Below are 14,912 nucleotides of genomic sequence, written 5' to 3'. Positions count from 1 at the left end.
TAGGGGCACAGGGCAGACGCTGGGGCAGGCGTGTTACGAGCGCCATTGAGCAAAGGCTGGTGTATGCACGGAGCCATGAGACGTCACATTGGCAGCGGCCGACTCAGCATTACGGGCAGCCCGCAGGCCGGGGGTCCTGGGAGCGAGGGGGGGGCGGCCGTTGCACTTGTTGCGGGGTCAGGGGGACAGGGAGGGAGGCGCCGCAGCCTTGGGGGGGGGGACTCACAGGATGAAGGTGCGGGGTTTCTGGAGCCGACTGAGGGACTGGAGAAGCCTACGGGGGTCCTCACCCTGCCAGGGCAATCCTTTGATGGTCTTGATGATTTGGTCATGCAAATCGCTGAGAGTGGGGAGGGGGAGGGGCGCAGTGACAGGGAGAAGACCGAGTTAGAGCAGCAGGCCCGCCACCTTGGGGTCCCCAGCACGGTCGGGACCCTCCCCAGGCCACTGGAGCCGAAACATGCAGCTGGCGAGCGTGTGCGCCACTGTCTCTCCATCCTGCACTGGGGAGGGGGGGCGGGGTTCGGCCAAGAGTGGCTCCCCCTTCTCTGGGAGGGCCAGGGTCGCTCCAGGCAGAATGGGTTTTGCAACCTGGCGGCTCAGATCACTGAAAAAGGCCTCACGTAGAACAGGCTTCTGGAATCTGTGACAAGGCATCAGGGGCTACTGAAAAGAAAGGACCAGAGGGTGCCAGTGGGAGGTAGCCCCTCGGATTTTCTTGATGATTCTGTGGCCACACATCAATCTCCGTGTCGGCTTTGAGAAAGGCCTCAGGAGGAGCAGACCAGGATTCGCACGGTGGTTTTCCACCAGCGGCTTGAGATGCTACCCTCCGGGCAAGGCATTTATGTTTTGGAGACATAAATGGTTGACATTTATGGAGACATTTATGGTTGTCATGACTTGGGGCGGGGGGGTGCTCCTGGCATCTGGCCAGGATGCTGTTCGACCCCCTCCAGTACAAGGGACGGTCCCACCACAGAGAGTGGCCCGGCCCACTGGTGAGGGTGGGAAACCCTAGTTGAAGGAGATCTTTGCCCCAAAGAAGTCAATCTCATTCACTTCCTTTTGTTCAATTCCTGGGGGTTCAGGGCGGAGCGTACGTTCCGGGCCCACACTTCGGCACCAACGCGTGAGAACAAGAATGAATCAGAGATGAAAATCAGATGCTCTGAAAGTGAGGATTCATGAAGGATGTCTAGATGACAAACGTCCTCATGGGGTTTCTGGGAACGAGGTGCCGGTGACTGCGGGAGGAGTCGGGAGGTTCTGGTTTTGTTTTGTTTCTTTCTAAAAATTCCTCATTCCAGTTATTTCAAAAACATGTTTAAGCTCTGGGCAGTTGGCCTGGAAAGACCCCGATCGGCAGTCCCCTGTCTGTGTTCCATGCACCATGCCTAGGGCCTGGACAGCCACACTTACCTCTGCTCCCTCGCCCTCCAGGGAGGCACAGAGCAAAGACAACAGAGGGGTCACATTTCACCTCCACCCCCTGAGCGGTCAGCGCAGCGCCCAGAGCTCTGGACAAGGCCTATGGCTTCAACCCGCGCTCCCCTCCCTGCTTCCCGACCCCGCTAAATCTGGCTAGAGTGCCCCCAGCAGGCCCCGGCACCCCCTAGCCTGCGGATTCCCACTCCTGGCCCTGGACGCCACACTGAGCGCCTGGGGACTGCGGCTCCTCTGTGTGCCTTCCTGGTCTCGGGTTCGAAGGCCCTTGCTTCTCCTTACTTCTTGCTTTCATAGAAAGCAATGATGTGTCCTCAAAAGCGTTAATATCGAATCTGTGTAAACTAAATGCGTTCCTGGAGTGGTGACCCGCAGCCTAGGGGCCAGGCCCTGGGGAGACTGGCGTCGCTTCAGCGGATGCGGGTCGGGGGCCACGTTCGGTCTTTGTGGTGGGGGGAAAACACACAAGCAAATAAAGAGAGGTGTTCGTTTTTCTCTTGCCCCCCTTTGGGTGAAAAAGCGGATTTAAAAATGTACCTCGTAAAATCAGGAAAAGGACATGCTGTGCTTTCAGACAAATGACTTAGGGTCACTTGCCTCGGTAGCTAGTTCCACCTCCAACGTGTACGTTGTTATGAATCTCTTGAAGAGGTTTTTGTTGTGAAGGGCTCAAACATAAAACGATCTTTTCAAGTTTCAATATTTACTGGCCTGCTCCTTGGGTATTTGTGAGTGTTGAGAAAGAGGTTGGGAACTTGGCTGCCGCAGGGCCTTTGCATGTGCCGCCCGCACCTGCCAGCACACCCTGCCTGCCTCGTCTGGCTCAACTGGTCCCTTCTCAGTGCAGCCTGCCTGGCTCTCTCAAGACACCAGAAGTGTCCCTCCCCTGGCTTTGTCATTGCCTTGGATGTCTGTCCAGTATGGCCTATTTTTTTTTTTTTTTTGTAACCCCACCTTCCTGAGAGTACACGCTGCTCACTTCTACATTCAGTACAAACTGGGGTATGTGGGAGGCCCGTGGCCACAAAATACTCTCATCGTCTTGCGTGTAATGACGCATACTGTGTTTCTGATGGCACATGAAGTAACTCGGCATATCTCTTTCAGGACACCCCGGCCAGCCTAGGGCAGGATGTGCTCTTCAATCAAGCCTGTTGCTCGGTGCAACCAGCAGCTTCTCGGCCCCACCCGCCAATGGCCATGACCGGCCGTGAAAAGAATCCTTTGTAAAGTGAGCCGTGCAACATCTCCCGAAAGCAGCTGATGCATGGAGGCCCGTCTTTCTGTGTGCAGAAAAGCGGCAACCAGATGCCATTTGTTTCTGGGTCCTTTTTGATTCACGTGGCTGTTGAGTTCCTTATCCAGGTCAACCCCAACCTGGGTTCAGGGTGTAGGGTTTCTGGCATTGTTTGAAACAATGACTGCCACCACATACTAGCTTCGGTTTGGACAAATCAAGGTCTCGCTCACCGGTACAGTTTTTCCGACGGGGTGCCGGGTCCTCTCTGCTGCTCTCCCAGGTGACTGTGGGTGCCCGGGCTGCCCAGACCTGCTGGGGACACAGAGCAGAGGGAGTTGGAGGCGGGGGTTGCCTGGGGACTTGAAGGCCCTTTGTCTTTTTCACAAAGGCTTTGATCCCGACTTAACTCATTAAAAAACAAACAAACAAACAAAAAAACCCCCCAAAACACGGGCTGACTCAGTCAGTCGGGTGTGCAACTCTTGATCGTGGGGTTGGGAGTTTGAGCCCCATGCTGGGTGTAGTGATTACTTAAAAATAAAATCTTAAAAAAAAAACCAAAACAAAAATAGTCCCTCAAATTTGGGCAGAGCAGGGAACTATGAAGTGTTTGATTTCCCCCAAACAGCACTATTTAGTCCCTTTCTACAAAAAATGTTTTTTACTTATTTTTGAGAGGGTGCAAGCCAGAGAGGGGAAGGGAGGGAGGGGAATAGACAGCAACGAGCCCGACGCGGGGCTCGAACTCACGGACTACGAGATCGTGGCCTGAGCCGAAGTCGGACGCTCGACCCACTGAGCCACCCAGGGGCCCCTATTCCTACTTCTCATACAGGCTCGATCCTCTCGATCCTCCTTCTAATCAAGGCCCTCTGTCAAATGGAACCCCGTGGCTGGGATCTGGGGCCGAGCTCCCTGGGGGGGGCCACTCAGCTGTTCTGGGCCTTGGGTCGTCCCTACAGAAGATACAGGAACGTGACTTCCTGCCTTGAGAGGATGGTGGGAATGAATCACACACCCCGGTGCGGAATTTCTGTTTGGGACGATCAGAGCTCCGGAGCAACGACACGGTGAACGTGCCAAAAGACTGAGGGTCCCCCTCTCGCCGGCGACACGTGGGCCCCTCCTACCTGCGGCCTTCTCCGCCCTCTCGGCCCGCAGGCGCCCGGCCTCCCGGAGCACGGCCATGGCCCGGATGGCGGCCCGGAGCACAGCCCAGCGGAACACGGCCACGGGGTCCATGCCGATGAGCTCCCGCACGTAGGAGCTGTCGCTGCCCCGCAGGAGGGCCACGATGTCCGGCCGCATGTAGTCCATGTTCTTTTCCCGGAAGTCCTGGTGGGGGAAGGAGGTGGGTGGTCACTCGCCTGTGACCGCCAAGGTCCTGGGGGCCTGGTGGGGCGGGGCCCATCTCCACAACACACAGGCGGGTCCTGTCCCCAGGGCCTTTGATGGTAAGAGCCAGGGATTTGGGGCTGGGTCTGAGGGTCCTGGACACTCGCTCCGCACAATCTGATCAAGGGGATGGACCGAGCAGACGCCAGGAGGTAAGGGGCCTCCAGGGCATCCCCCTGTCCCTGTGCCGCCTCCCCGGCAGAGAAGGACCGGAGTGGTCACGGCAACGGACAGACGCGTACCTTGATCTGATATTTCACTTTCCCCGCAAAGTGCTGAATGATGAACGCCGGCTCCATGACGGGGGTGCCAAGGAAGTACCTGTTGTCTTCATGCTGCTGTTTGAACTTGGCCAGCAGCGTCTGGCTCGTGGCATGGGGAAAGCTGGGAGGAGGATTGGGAGCTTTTAGCTGCAGGAATAGCGGCGATCGCCGGCTCTGCATCTCTCACGGGCCCTCTGTGGGTGGAGGCCAGGGCCCTGGTGGCCCACGGGAACATTCGGCGCAGGCAAGACTGGGACGCGGGCCTCACCGCGGGCGGCTCCCAGGCATAATCCCAGGATGGGACTTCTGGTCTCAGATCTGTCTGTACCTGGATGCTGTGTTGTGGAGGGGGTCTTGCCCGCGCTCCCCTGTCATAGGGAGGGGCTGGGAGATGAGGGTGCCGCAGGGAGGGGGCAGGGAGGGCAGGATGAGGGACGTGTTGTAGCTGGCTATTTCTGCCCCCCAGGAAGGAAATGCTGCAGCTGGCTTTGGCCCACCCTGCCGCTGCCCAGCCGCATCGCAAACGCAGGCTGAACAACGTGCCTGACTCCCAATGCCGGACTCCACCACTTAATGGGGGCGGGGTGGCGGAGGGAGAGGGTCTACGGCTATGAAGCACACGGTTTCCAGGGCCGGTGAAAGGGTATGGAGTGAGGAACCTGCTCACCCAGGTGAAAAAACAAAAATACCAGTTTTGGGGTGCCTGGGTGGCTTAGTCGGCTAAGTGTCCGATTCAGCTCAGGTCATGATCTCGTGGTCCGTGAGTTCGAGCCCCGCGTTGGGCTCTGAGCTGACGGCTGGGAGCCTGGGGCCTGCTTGGGATTGTGTCTTCCTCTCTCTCTCTGCCCCTCCCCTGCTCACACTGTCTCTCTCAGAAATAAACATTAAAAATTAAAAAAAAAAAAACACAAAAAACCGGTTTCCCGTGCTATTTTAGAAAATCCCAATCAATGCAAAACAAACAAACAAACAAAAAAAAACCACGATGAACAAAAACAGCAAGATTTTAAACAAAGACAGATCGGACCCTGCTCAGCCCAGCCCTGCCTCACATCCAGATCCAGCTCTGGGTTTCCCGGGAGTGACGATTTAGCCCTTCCTAGCACCCTGCCTCTTCTTTCATCCAAACATTCTCGCCCTGGACCCCAGTTATGAATGGAGGTGTCTGTCCCCTGTCCCAGATGGGGACTTGGTCTGAGGCAGGAGGTGAGCCTGATTCAACCCAGCCCCGCAGGGGCTTCAGAAGCAGACAAGTGGTTGATAAGAAGTTGGTGACAGAAAGATGTGTCCGCATCCTGACCCTTGGAGCCTGGGAAAGTGACTTTATTCAGAAACAGGGTCTTTATGAATATAATTAGTAATTCAGATGAGGTCTTTAGGGTGGTGGATTGGAACATTTATTTATTTAAAAGTTTATTTATGGGGCATCTGGGTGGCTCAGTCGGTTAAGCCTCTGACTTGGGCTCAGGTCACGATCTCACGGTTCGTGAGTTCAAGCCCGCGTCGGGCTCTGTGCTGACAGCTTGGAGCCTGGAGCCTGCTTCGGGTTCTGTGTCTCTGTCCCTCTCTCTCTCTGCCCCTCATCTGCTTACAATCTGTCTCTCTCAAAAGTAAACATTAAAAAAATGGTTTATTTATTTATTTTGGGAGAGAAAGAGTAAAAGTGGGGGAGGAGCGAAAAGAGAGGGAGAGAGAATCCCAAGCCGGTCCTGCGCTGTCGAGTGCAGAGTAAGAGAGTCGGGGCTCAAACTCACAACCCAAAACCAAGAGTCAGATGCTCCACCGAGCCCCTGGAATCTTTCTAAGAAGAGGAGACGAGACAAAGAAGAGAGGGTGCCGTGACCGCAGAGGCAGAGATTGGGGTGATGCGGCCGCGAGCCAAGGAATGCCTGGGGCCCCCGGAAGCTGGGAGAGGTGAGGAAGGATCCTCCCCTAGAAGGTCTGGAAGGAGCACAGCCCTGCCGCCACCTTGATTTCGGCCCACTGATGCTGATTTTGCACTTCTGGCCTCTGGGACTGGGAGAGAGTATGTTTCTGCTGTTTCAAGCTGCCTGTGCTTTGTGGTCATTACAGGAGCTGCAGGAAGCGAATTCGGTGAGTGAATTTTGGGGACTCCAGCTAGGTGACCAAGCGGGAGGCACTTTACAAACAAAGTTTCCAGCATTCACTGTGTCCCGTGGACGAGGGGGTGCCAGGCTTAGCGGTAAATCCGGCATCTGGGCCCTGGATTCCGTGCACTGCCGTTTGCGAGGATGCATCACCCTGGAGCCCAGTTTCTAGACTCGGGCCCCAGGTCCCTTTCTTAAGAACTCCCAGATGCGGGTGTGTTTCAGAGTTCAGCCACTGCACGTGTTAACATTTCTGTGATGATTGCTACGTGCATGGATAGGTCAGGATTTGTGGTTAAGTGAGTGGGACGAACTCAGAAGTTCTTGGGGACGGTGTGGATTCAGGGTGAGGCTCCAGGGGCTCGGGAACCAGCTCTGTGCGGGCACCGGGCCGTGGACACTTACTTGCTCTCTTCGTCCAGCAGATAGAAGAGCCCGGTGGGTTTCTTGCTGATCAGATGGATGCAGCCGACGTTATCCGTATAGTCAATGTTGTGCCATGAGATCCCTTCGCTCTGGTATTCCTCCTGCGGGGTTCGGCGGTTAGCTGAGAATGTCACTATCTCATGGCTACGTGCGTGTTTACATAGTACACGTTGTATATACACACACTTACGTATGCGTGTACCTATTTACACATACACATGTAAATAACACAATACACGTTAAGACAGCAATGGAGATCTATTAGTTATTGCAAAAGCACTAGTAACAGGAAACAAGAATGCACGTGTTTAAACATCCATCACACAAGATGCTTAAGACTGCACTTAAAACGTCCCAGGGGGGTCAGTGAACTTTCTCTGTAAAGGGCCGTGGTAACGTGTTAAGCTTTATGAGCTAGACGGGGTCGGTCACGATTCTGCTGTTACAATGTCAAAGAGGCCACAGGTGATATGTAGCCAAGTGGGTGTGGCCAGGTGCCAATAAAGGTTTATTTACAACAACTGGCCGTGGGGCCAGATTCGACCTGTGAGTTACCATTTGCTGGCCTCTGCTGTGGAACTGCGATGTCCAATAATGCGAGTGACCTACGTTAACTTCAAATTTTCTTATAATCACAGTTAAAAACGTAAGGGGAGCCTGGGTGGCTCAGTCGGTTAAGTGTCCGACTTCAGCTCAGGTCATGATCTCACAGTTTGTGGGTTTGAGCCCCGCTTTGGGCTCTGGGCTGACAGCTCAGGGCCTGGAGGGCCTGCTTCGGATTCTGTGTCTCCCGCTCTCTGCCCCTCCCTTGCTCTCTCTCTCAAAAATAAATAAACATTAAAAAAAATAAAATAAAAAAAAATGTAAAAAGAAACTGGTGAAGTTAACTTTAATAATACACTTCATTTAGACCCAATATATCCAAACTACGATCCTGTCCACGTGTAAGCAATGTAAAAGATATTGATGAGGCGTTTTGTGTTGATAATCTTTTTCTTCCTCACTACGTGTGTGCAATTGGCAGTGTTTCACTCTTGCCACACGCCTCAATTTGGACCAGCCACATTTCGAGTGCTCAACAGCCAGAAAGAAAGTGTAACAGTAAAATCAGCTAGATATTTATGTAAACCCATCACTTCCCCCCCCCCCGCCAGAATCATCCGTGTAAAGGATAAATACATGGGTAAAGACGGCTGAGTGTTTGGTAGGGAAGAGACAGGTAAGCCAGACTGACAATATTCTTGACCAAAGCAGATCCTTCCAGGGCCACTGCACTGCTCTCCCATTGAATGGATTTTCGCATCTGAGCCGAGGGATGGTGCAAAATTGCCCCATAGACAAAAATATCCCCAAGGTCTGCCTCATCCAAGGCTGGGCAGGATTTTCCCACACTTTCTCTTTTGCAGAGAAAAATCCCAGGGCTGGTTCCTCCACAAACTGGGCCCCGAGGGAGATCCCGGGTCTGGCTCCTTCTGTCCCCGCCTTGGGCTGCACAGGCAACAAGACGGCCTTTCCTTACCTGTTCCAGTTTGAAAATGTGCTGGTTGAAATAATACTGAAGCTGCTCGTTGGCATAGTTGATGCAGAACTGTTCAAAGCTGTTCCTCTCGAAGTCTTCAAATCCGAATATGTCGAGGACCCCGATGGACAAGCACTGGGAAGACAGAGAAAATGGTTATTACTGGTGCATCCTCCTGTGAAGTGCCCTGTTTGGCTGCGAGGGCTCTGTGCTCGGCCGGACGCTCTGCTGTCACTGCCTCGGAATCCGTAACATGCGCACAAGGGGCCCCGTGTGTTCGTGGTGCACTGGGCCCTCTGGACTGCACCCCATCGGGTTCCTTGGGCCTGCCCCTCGGAGAAACCCGCCTCTCACCCGATACCACCCAGAGCCGCCTCGGTTCCCGACATCGCAGGCCATCTGCCGAGGCTGTGCGACACTGAGCACGCGGCCTTCCCCGACCCTGCCTGGTGGAGCAGGCAGGGGTGGGGGCTCTCACCGAGACACATTCTTCCATGTCTTTCTTGTTGAGGAGGGCGTGGTTGATCCGCAGCACGATCCAGTCGAACAGGGCGCTGTACAGGGACTTGGCCATGGAGTCGCGGGCAGTGATGGCCTGTGGGCACGAAGCAGAGAGTGTCGTACCTTGATGAGGTGGGCCCCGGGCCGCACCACGCGGAAGTCTGCACTCGCTGGAAAATCCAGGATGTGGCAATAAACGCCCAACTCTTCAGACACGCCTCCTGTCACTTTACACACCTCAGTCAGCGTGGACTCCCCGAGGCGAGGCGTGAACTATGAAGCCGACAGCCTAAGGTTTAGCAAAGGCTGTCTCTCCAGCAGCCTGGGGACTAAGGATGTAACACAGGCTCAGGGAGGGCGCCCGGCCTGCCCGTGGGGACAACCAGCCAAGAGGCCGAACTGGGCTTAAAGCCAGGTCCCCTGCGGTTCTGGGAGCATCATGGGGATGCCATCGTGTGCATAAAAGCAGTAATGCCTTTTAAATTAAAAAAAAAAAAAGGGGCACCTGGGTGGCTCAGTCGGTTAAGCATCCGACTTCGGCTCAGGTCATGATCTCACAGTTTGTGAGTTCGAGCCCCGCGTCGGGCTCTGTGCTGACAGCTCGGAGCCTGGAGCCTGCTTCGGATTCTGTGTCTCCCTCTCTCTCTGCCCCATCCCCACTCATGCTCTGTCTCTCTCTGTCTTAAAAGTAAGTAAAACATTAAAAAAAAAAAAAAAAAAGGTTTATTGAGGTCTAATTTGCATACGAGAAATAAGAAATTCCTTCTCCGTATGTACTCACATCTAAGTTGCGACAGATGTACCTGGCTGCAATCAAGACGTACAACACATGGCTTTCCTGGGTGGTTGTGGAAATGGGGCCACGAGGCCCATGCCTGGCACCTTGCCCTTGGCGTTGAGCCCCTAAGGGCTAGCGGCGCCGCTGGGGTCTCGGGTGTCCTGTAGCAACTTTCACATAACATCGCAGGGTACCTTTGCCCGTGGGGGTTCAGAATGTCCACGGTGCCTGTTTAAGATGCCCACGCGGCCTCCACCACCAACTAAAAATCCCCCCAGTGGCTAGGTACTTTCCTGCGGCCATCCAAGCGGCAGGTCCCATCGCTCTTGACATGTAAAAATGCAAGAAAAACACATTGCCGGGAAGATATCTTGGCTGGGGCAAAGGCCAGAGAGAGAGGCGCCTTATCAAGATTTAGGGACCCACGTAATGGTTGTAAAAGTCATGCTCTAGCCTGGGGGGGGGGGGTCAACTATCTTAAATGCTGGCTAGAAGGTCAGCAGTTTCCGATAGGAGGGCCAGACGGTCTCTGTGTTGTGATGGCCCAGCGCGGCCCGTGCAGTAGGAAAGCAGCACCGAAACAAATGGGTGCGGCTGTGTGCCCCTGAAACTTTATTTACAAAAGCAGGCGGTGGGCTGGATTTGGCCTGCGGGCTGCAGGTGGCCGTCCTCTGCTAGTGAAAACCAGCATGGGAACACCAAGACAAACACGTGCTTCAGATCGTGTGTCTCCCTCTCTCTCTGCCCCTCCTGTGGTCATGCTCTCTCACTCTCTCTTTCAAAAATAAATAAAAACATTCAAAAAAATTTTAGAGAGAGAGAAGGAGAGCATGTGTGCAAGCAGGGGGGAGGGGCAGAGGGAGGGAGAGAGAGAGGGAGAATCTCAAGCAGGCTCCATTGTCAGCGCGAAGGCTGATGCGGGGCTCGATCCCAAGACCCCAGGACTGTAACTTGAGCTGAAGTCGAGAGGCAGATGCTCAACCAACGGAGCCACCCAGGCGCCTCCTCCTCTGCCACTTTAAACATCGGAAAAAGACTATCCAGGCCCCCACCCTAAGTCATGGTTTGGGGCCTGGTGCCCCGTGAGAGCCCAGGGTTGCGCTCACCTCGCTGAGACTGTAGGGAAGGATGAGTTTGTCATTGGCCGTCACGGTTTTTCTTTTGGTCAGAACCTCCACCAGGATTTCTCGCTTCACCTGTTTCGAAGTCCAGGAGGGAGAGAAAGGGACGGGGGATAGAGGGCTTGTTGGGCAGGTCCTCCTGTCACCGAGGAAGGTGAGAGAAGGACCCCCAGCAGCTGTACTGAAAGTGTGCCTACGCCCACCCTGTGCTGTGTGCTATGCTCGCTGGGTTTCAGAACCGTTACACCCACAGGCTCGATGGCCCTGGGAGTATGGTCACACGGGCCCAGGTGTCACTGCGGGCCCGTGTGCAGCCTGCCAACCTGCATTTATAGATGTCGCTGGAAGGCGTGGGCTCCTGGCCTGTTCCCTCCTGACCACCAAGCCCCCTCCACCAGCTAGAGGCGGGGGGGGGGGGGGGGGGGGGTTGAGTGCCGGTGGGTAAGGGACTGGCAGGTCCAATGAGAAAACGACCTTGCTGATCAAAGTATGGCTTTAAGGGCCTTTCACAAGAGGGGCTGAGGGGGGAGGTAGCCATGCCCAGGAGGCAGTCCTTTAAAAATAAAGAAGGGATGCCCTTGAGGGCATTACGCTGAGTGAAATAAATCACACAGAGCAAAACGAGTACCGTATGATCTCACTTGTATGTGGAATCTAAAAAAAAAACAAAAACACACACCAGAAAAACCCCCCAAACTGTAATGATGTGTGGTGACAGATGTTAACGAGACTTATTGTGGTAATCATTTTGCAATACATACAAATAGCGGATCATTATGTTGCAACCTGAAACTAACGCGATGTTGGAGGGCAATTATACTTTGCTTAAAGAGAGAGAGAGAAAAACAGAAACGAGGAAGAGGCTTTGTACAGATGGCAGGGAGGAAGCAGGCGGACAAGCCCTGGCTCACAGAAGCGCAGCCACCGCGGCCAAGCCCAGCAAGCAGTACCTTCAGGAGCTGTGACAGGGTGTCCAGCACCTCGGGGGGCCCGACCTCCAGACCTTCGTCTCGGCCCGTGGCTCTCTTCTTGTACGTGACATTGCCCAGGTACAGGATGGCAGAGAGGACGGAAAAAATCCTGGGGGAGCAAAGGAGCCTGGGTTGGGGACGTTTCCAGAGTCGTAAGACGACAGAAGCTTCCAGCCAATTGGGCTGAATTCGTAAAACCAGCCAGGTTCGGTCAGAATATACGAAGTTTAAAAAAAAACAAAACATGTCCAGTCTCATGGTCAGGGACCCTTTGTGGAGCGAACGTGACTTCGGAGGCAGATGGCACACCTCCCCCCCCTCCCCCCCCGCCCAGTGGGGGGAGGGGGGGTTGGTTACAAACTTTTTGTATGGAGGCCTAACATGCATGAAAAAAAAAAAGTTCCAAAAACTACGTCACCATGCATAAAGAACAGGCAAAGAAAGCAAACAACTCTCAAGCGCAGAGCTTGATGAACTGTCGCAAAATATACGCAGCCCGGTAACTAGCACTCAGAGCAAGAAACAGAACATTCCAGGCACTGGAACCCACCCCAGGCCCTGCAGAGGAACTGCTGTCCTCGTAGCGAACGCTGTCCGTGAACTGGATGTCACGGACATGACATGAACGGAACGGACATTCCGTCCGTGAACGGATATGTACTTGTATCCGGCCTGTCGCTGGAACACTGTGGTGCGTGGGGGGGGGGGGGGGGGGGGGAAGGGGGGGCAACGCATGTTACCGCGTATAGACCTGGCTTCTGCATTCTTAGCATCTCAGCCTTGGCACTGCTGATGTGCGCGACCAAATCATTCTTGGCTGCGGAGGGCTGTCCCCTGCACCGCGGGGTGCCTCCGCCTACAAGATGCTGGTACAGCATTGTCCCTCCTCCCCCACCCCTACACAGTGCGATAACCAAAAATGTCTCCAGATACGGCGCCCCGGGAGAAGACCACTGCTGTGTCTGGAGTCCAGAGGTCCGCAATCTACGGTCCGTTATCGTCCGGCCTCTGAGCTAAGAATGGTTAAGTTTTTAAGAGTATGGTTAAGAAGCTAAACACAACACAGAGAAGAACGTGTAACAGGGACCGTCTGGCCCTCAAAATGGAAAATTTTACTATCTGACCCTTGACAGAAAGTTTGCCAACCCCTGCACCATATATAGCTGTTTATTTATTTAATCTCCTGCTGGTGGGCATTTGTGTGTGTGTGTGTGTGTGTGTGTGTGTGTGTGTGGCGGGTGGGGGGGGAATTCAATGTTTTTGGTTGTTAATAACGAGGCTGTCGTGTGCGTGTCTTTGAGTACACGTGCACATTTAGTTGTGCACACACAGCTCTGGTAGGGCCTGCAAACCCTTTTCCAAAGTGGCTGGCCTGACGTGTGCCCTTCCAGAAGCGTGCAAGTGCTCCCGCTGGGTGTACTGGCCATCGGGCAGGTGTGGAGAAGGCCCCCGTGTGGCTTCCAAAAACAATCAAAAAAAATTTTAATTGTGGTAAAAATACATGGCAGGGAACATTCAGGACCTTAACCACGTTTAAGCGTTAAGCACATCTGCGTTGTTGGGAGAAAGCCCCGTCGTCTTGTGTCTCCCAACGACTAATGACGAGCGAGCCCCTCTCCTCCTGTGCTCATCATCGCCAGGCAGCCCTCCTTAGTGCCTTAGTTCCTGCTGGGCCATCAGTCAGCTCTTAGGAAGTGCCCGGTAAGGTGGGTGGGGGGGGGGTGTCCTCGCAGGAGAAGGTGGGCCGGCCGGCCTGCCCACTTACTGCTTCTTGGTGGCAGGGAGGAAGCCCACCATCTCCATGGCCTGCTTGAGTCTTTCAAAGTCATGCTTCAGGTCTTCTCCATCTTCGATCTTCAAGTTATGCTGGAAAACAGTCAGTGGCACGCTGGGTATTTCTGGGCCGGTGAGGGTGGCGTGCAAGAAGGATTTTGGCTGGAACCGAGGGGGCAGGGCTCGGGACACGGGGGATGAATGGGCCCCTTTATGCCGCCTCCCTCTGGGCCGCCTCGGAGTCTGCTCGGAGGCCCAGCGAGGCCCAGGCAGACAGCCTCTGACCGCCCGGTGGCGCGTAAACAGCCCGTGGGGAACAGAGGCAGCGTTTGTGGCCAGGGCTCGGGGCTGTTTACCTGGTTGAGGTAGAAATAATCTTCAGGCTGCTTGAGCTGAAATTCTTGACGCTCTTCCTCGCTGACCCCAAGTAACAAGTAATAAAACACGTGGTAGTTCCTGTGGGTCCGAATGGGGAGGAAAAATGCGTTTTGGGGGGCCAAGCAGCAGTTACGCTTCAAGCCGCTACTAATACCGTTTATGGGGAGGAGGGCGCCTCGAATACGTACAAATTTGAGACAATACGTCGATTCCCGTTACGTCTTGAGAAGAAAATGAAGCTGTGAGCTTTGCCAGTGACTACGTTTCTGGGGCTGGGGGGCGGGGGCGTTACTCTGGGGAAAAGCCCGGAGGACGCACAAAAATAAGGGCAAAAGGTGGCTTTCAGGAGGTAGGAGTGCAAAGCTCGCGGCCACAGAGCAGCTCACTCCGGGGGGACGGGCCGCTGCCTCCCGTGGGGCCAAGCCACCTGCTTCTCTCCTTTGTGCGGGAAGAAGGCAGATACAGCGGGTCACTGAGAAAATTTCCTCTTACCTCTCATCCTTCTCTTGAGAGACCAGGCGAGACTTTTCCAGCAGGTATTTTTCCACCACAGCCCTGTCGTTAAAAGGAAAAAAAAAAAAAAAATGAAGGGAGAAAATGTTACCTTTTGATACACTTTTCTGGAAGGAACGGGTGTTGTCTGTTACACCATCAGGATGCCAGCTGTGGACTAACTTCCTTTGACCCAAGGTAAACCACGGGCACCTAAATCACCTCTAGAAATACGATCAGCCTACGGGCGCCTGGATGGCTCAGGTGTCTGACTCTTGTCAGGTCGTGATCCCAGGGTTGTGGGGTCGAGCCCCTCGTTGGGCTCTGCACTGAGCGTGGAGCCTGCTTGGGATTCTCTCTCTCTCCGCCCTTTTCTTCCTTGTGTGTGCACACATGCGTGTGCTCTCTCTTAAACATTAAAAAAAGAGAGATTCTCTCTCCGCCCCTCCCCTCCGAAAAAAAAAAAATCTAACTATAAGATGATAACAGGTTCATTTTCTA

General features: G+C 54.3%; 1 protein-coding gene across 8 annotated transcripts in view; it reads right to left on the bottom strand.

The window, feature by feature from the left end:
• Positions 1 to 14,912, bottom strand: part of MYO9B (myosin IXB) — a 91,688-nt gene that overhangs the window by 22,872 nt on the left and 53,904 nt on the right. For 5 of the 8 annotated variants that reach the window (XM_049640156.1, XM_049640159.1, XM_049640160.1 and 2 more), the window contains exons 4-15: positions 14,412 to 14,474; positions 13,898 to 13,997; positions 13,534 to 13,634; positions 11,748 to 11,877; positions 10,783 to 10,872; positions 8,876 to 8,992; positions 8,398 to 8,532; positions 6,858 to 6,979; positions 4,324 to 4,465; positions 3,817 to 4,021; positions 2,917 to 2,998; positions 227 to 340 (exon numbers count right to left, since the gene is read on the bottom strand). In XM_049640156.1, coding sequence (XP_049496113.1) covers positions 227 to 340; positions 2,917 to 2,998; positions 3,817 to 4,021; positions 4,324 to 4,465; positions 6,858 to 6,979; positions 8,398 to 8,532; positions 8,876 to 8,992; positions 10,783 to 10,872; positions 11,748 to 11,877; positions 13,534 to 13,634; positions 13,898 to 13,997; positions 14,412 to 14,474 — 1,401 coding nt within the window. The remainder of the gene's footprint in view (positions 1 to 226; positions 341 to 2,916; positions 2,999 to 3,816; positions 4,022 to 4,323; positions 4,466 to 6,857; positions 6,980 to 8,397; positions 8,533 to 8,875; positions 8,993 to 10,782; positions 10,873 to 11,747; positions 11,878 to 13,533; positions 13,635 to 13,897; positions 13,998 to 14,411; positions 14,475 to 14,912) is intronic. The other 3 variants (XM_049640158.1, XM_049640161.1, XM_049640162.1) reach the window with 2 other exon arrangements.

The sequence above is a fragment of the Panthera uncia genome, chromosome A2 (assembly GCF_023721935.1).
Source record: "Panthera uncia isolate 11264 chromosome A2, Puncia_PCG_1.0, whole genome shotgun sequence".
NCBI lineage: Eukaryota > Metazoa > Chordata > Mammalia > Carnivora > Felidae > Panthera > Panthera uncia.
The sequence above is the reverse complement of the archived record's forward strand: the minus strand, read 5'-3'. Positions and strand labels throughout refer to the sequence as shown.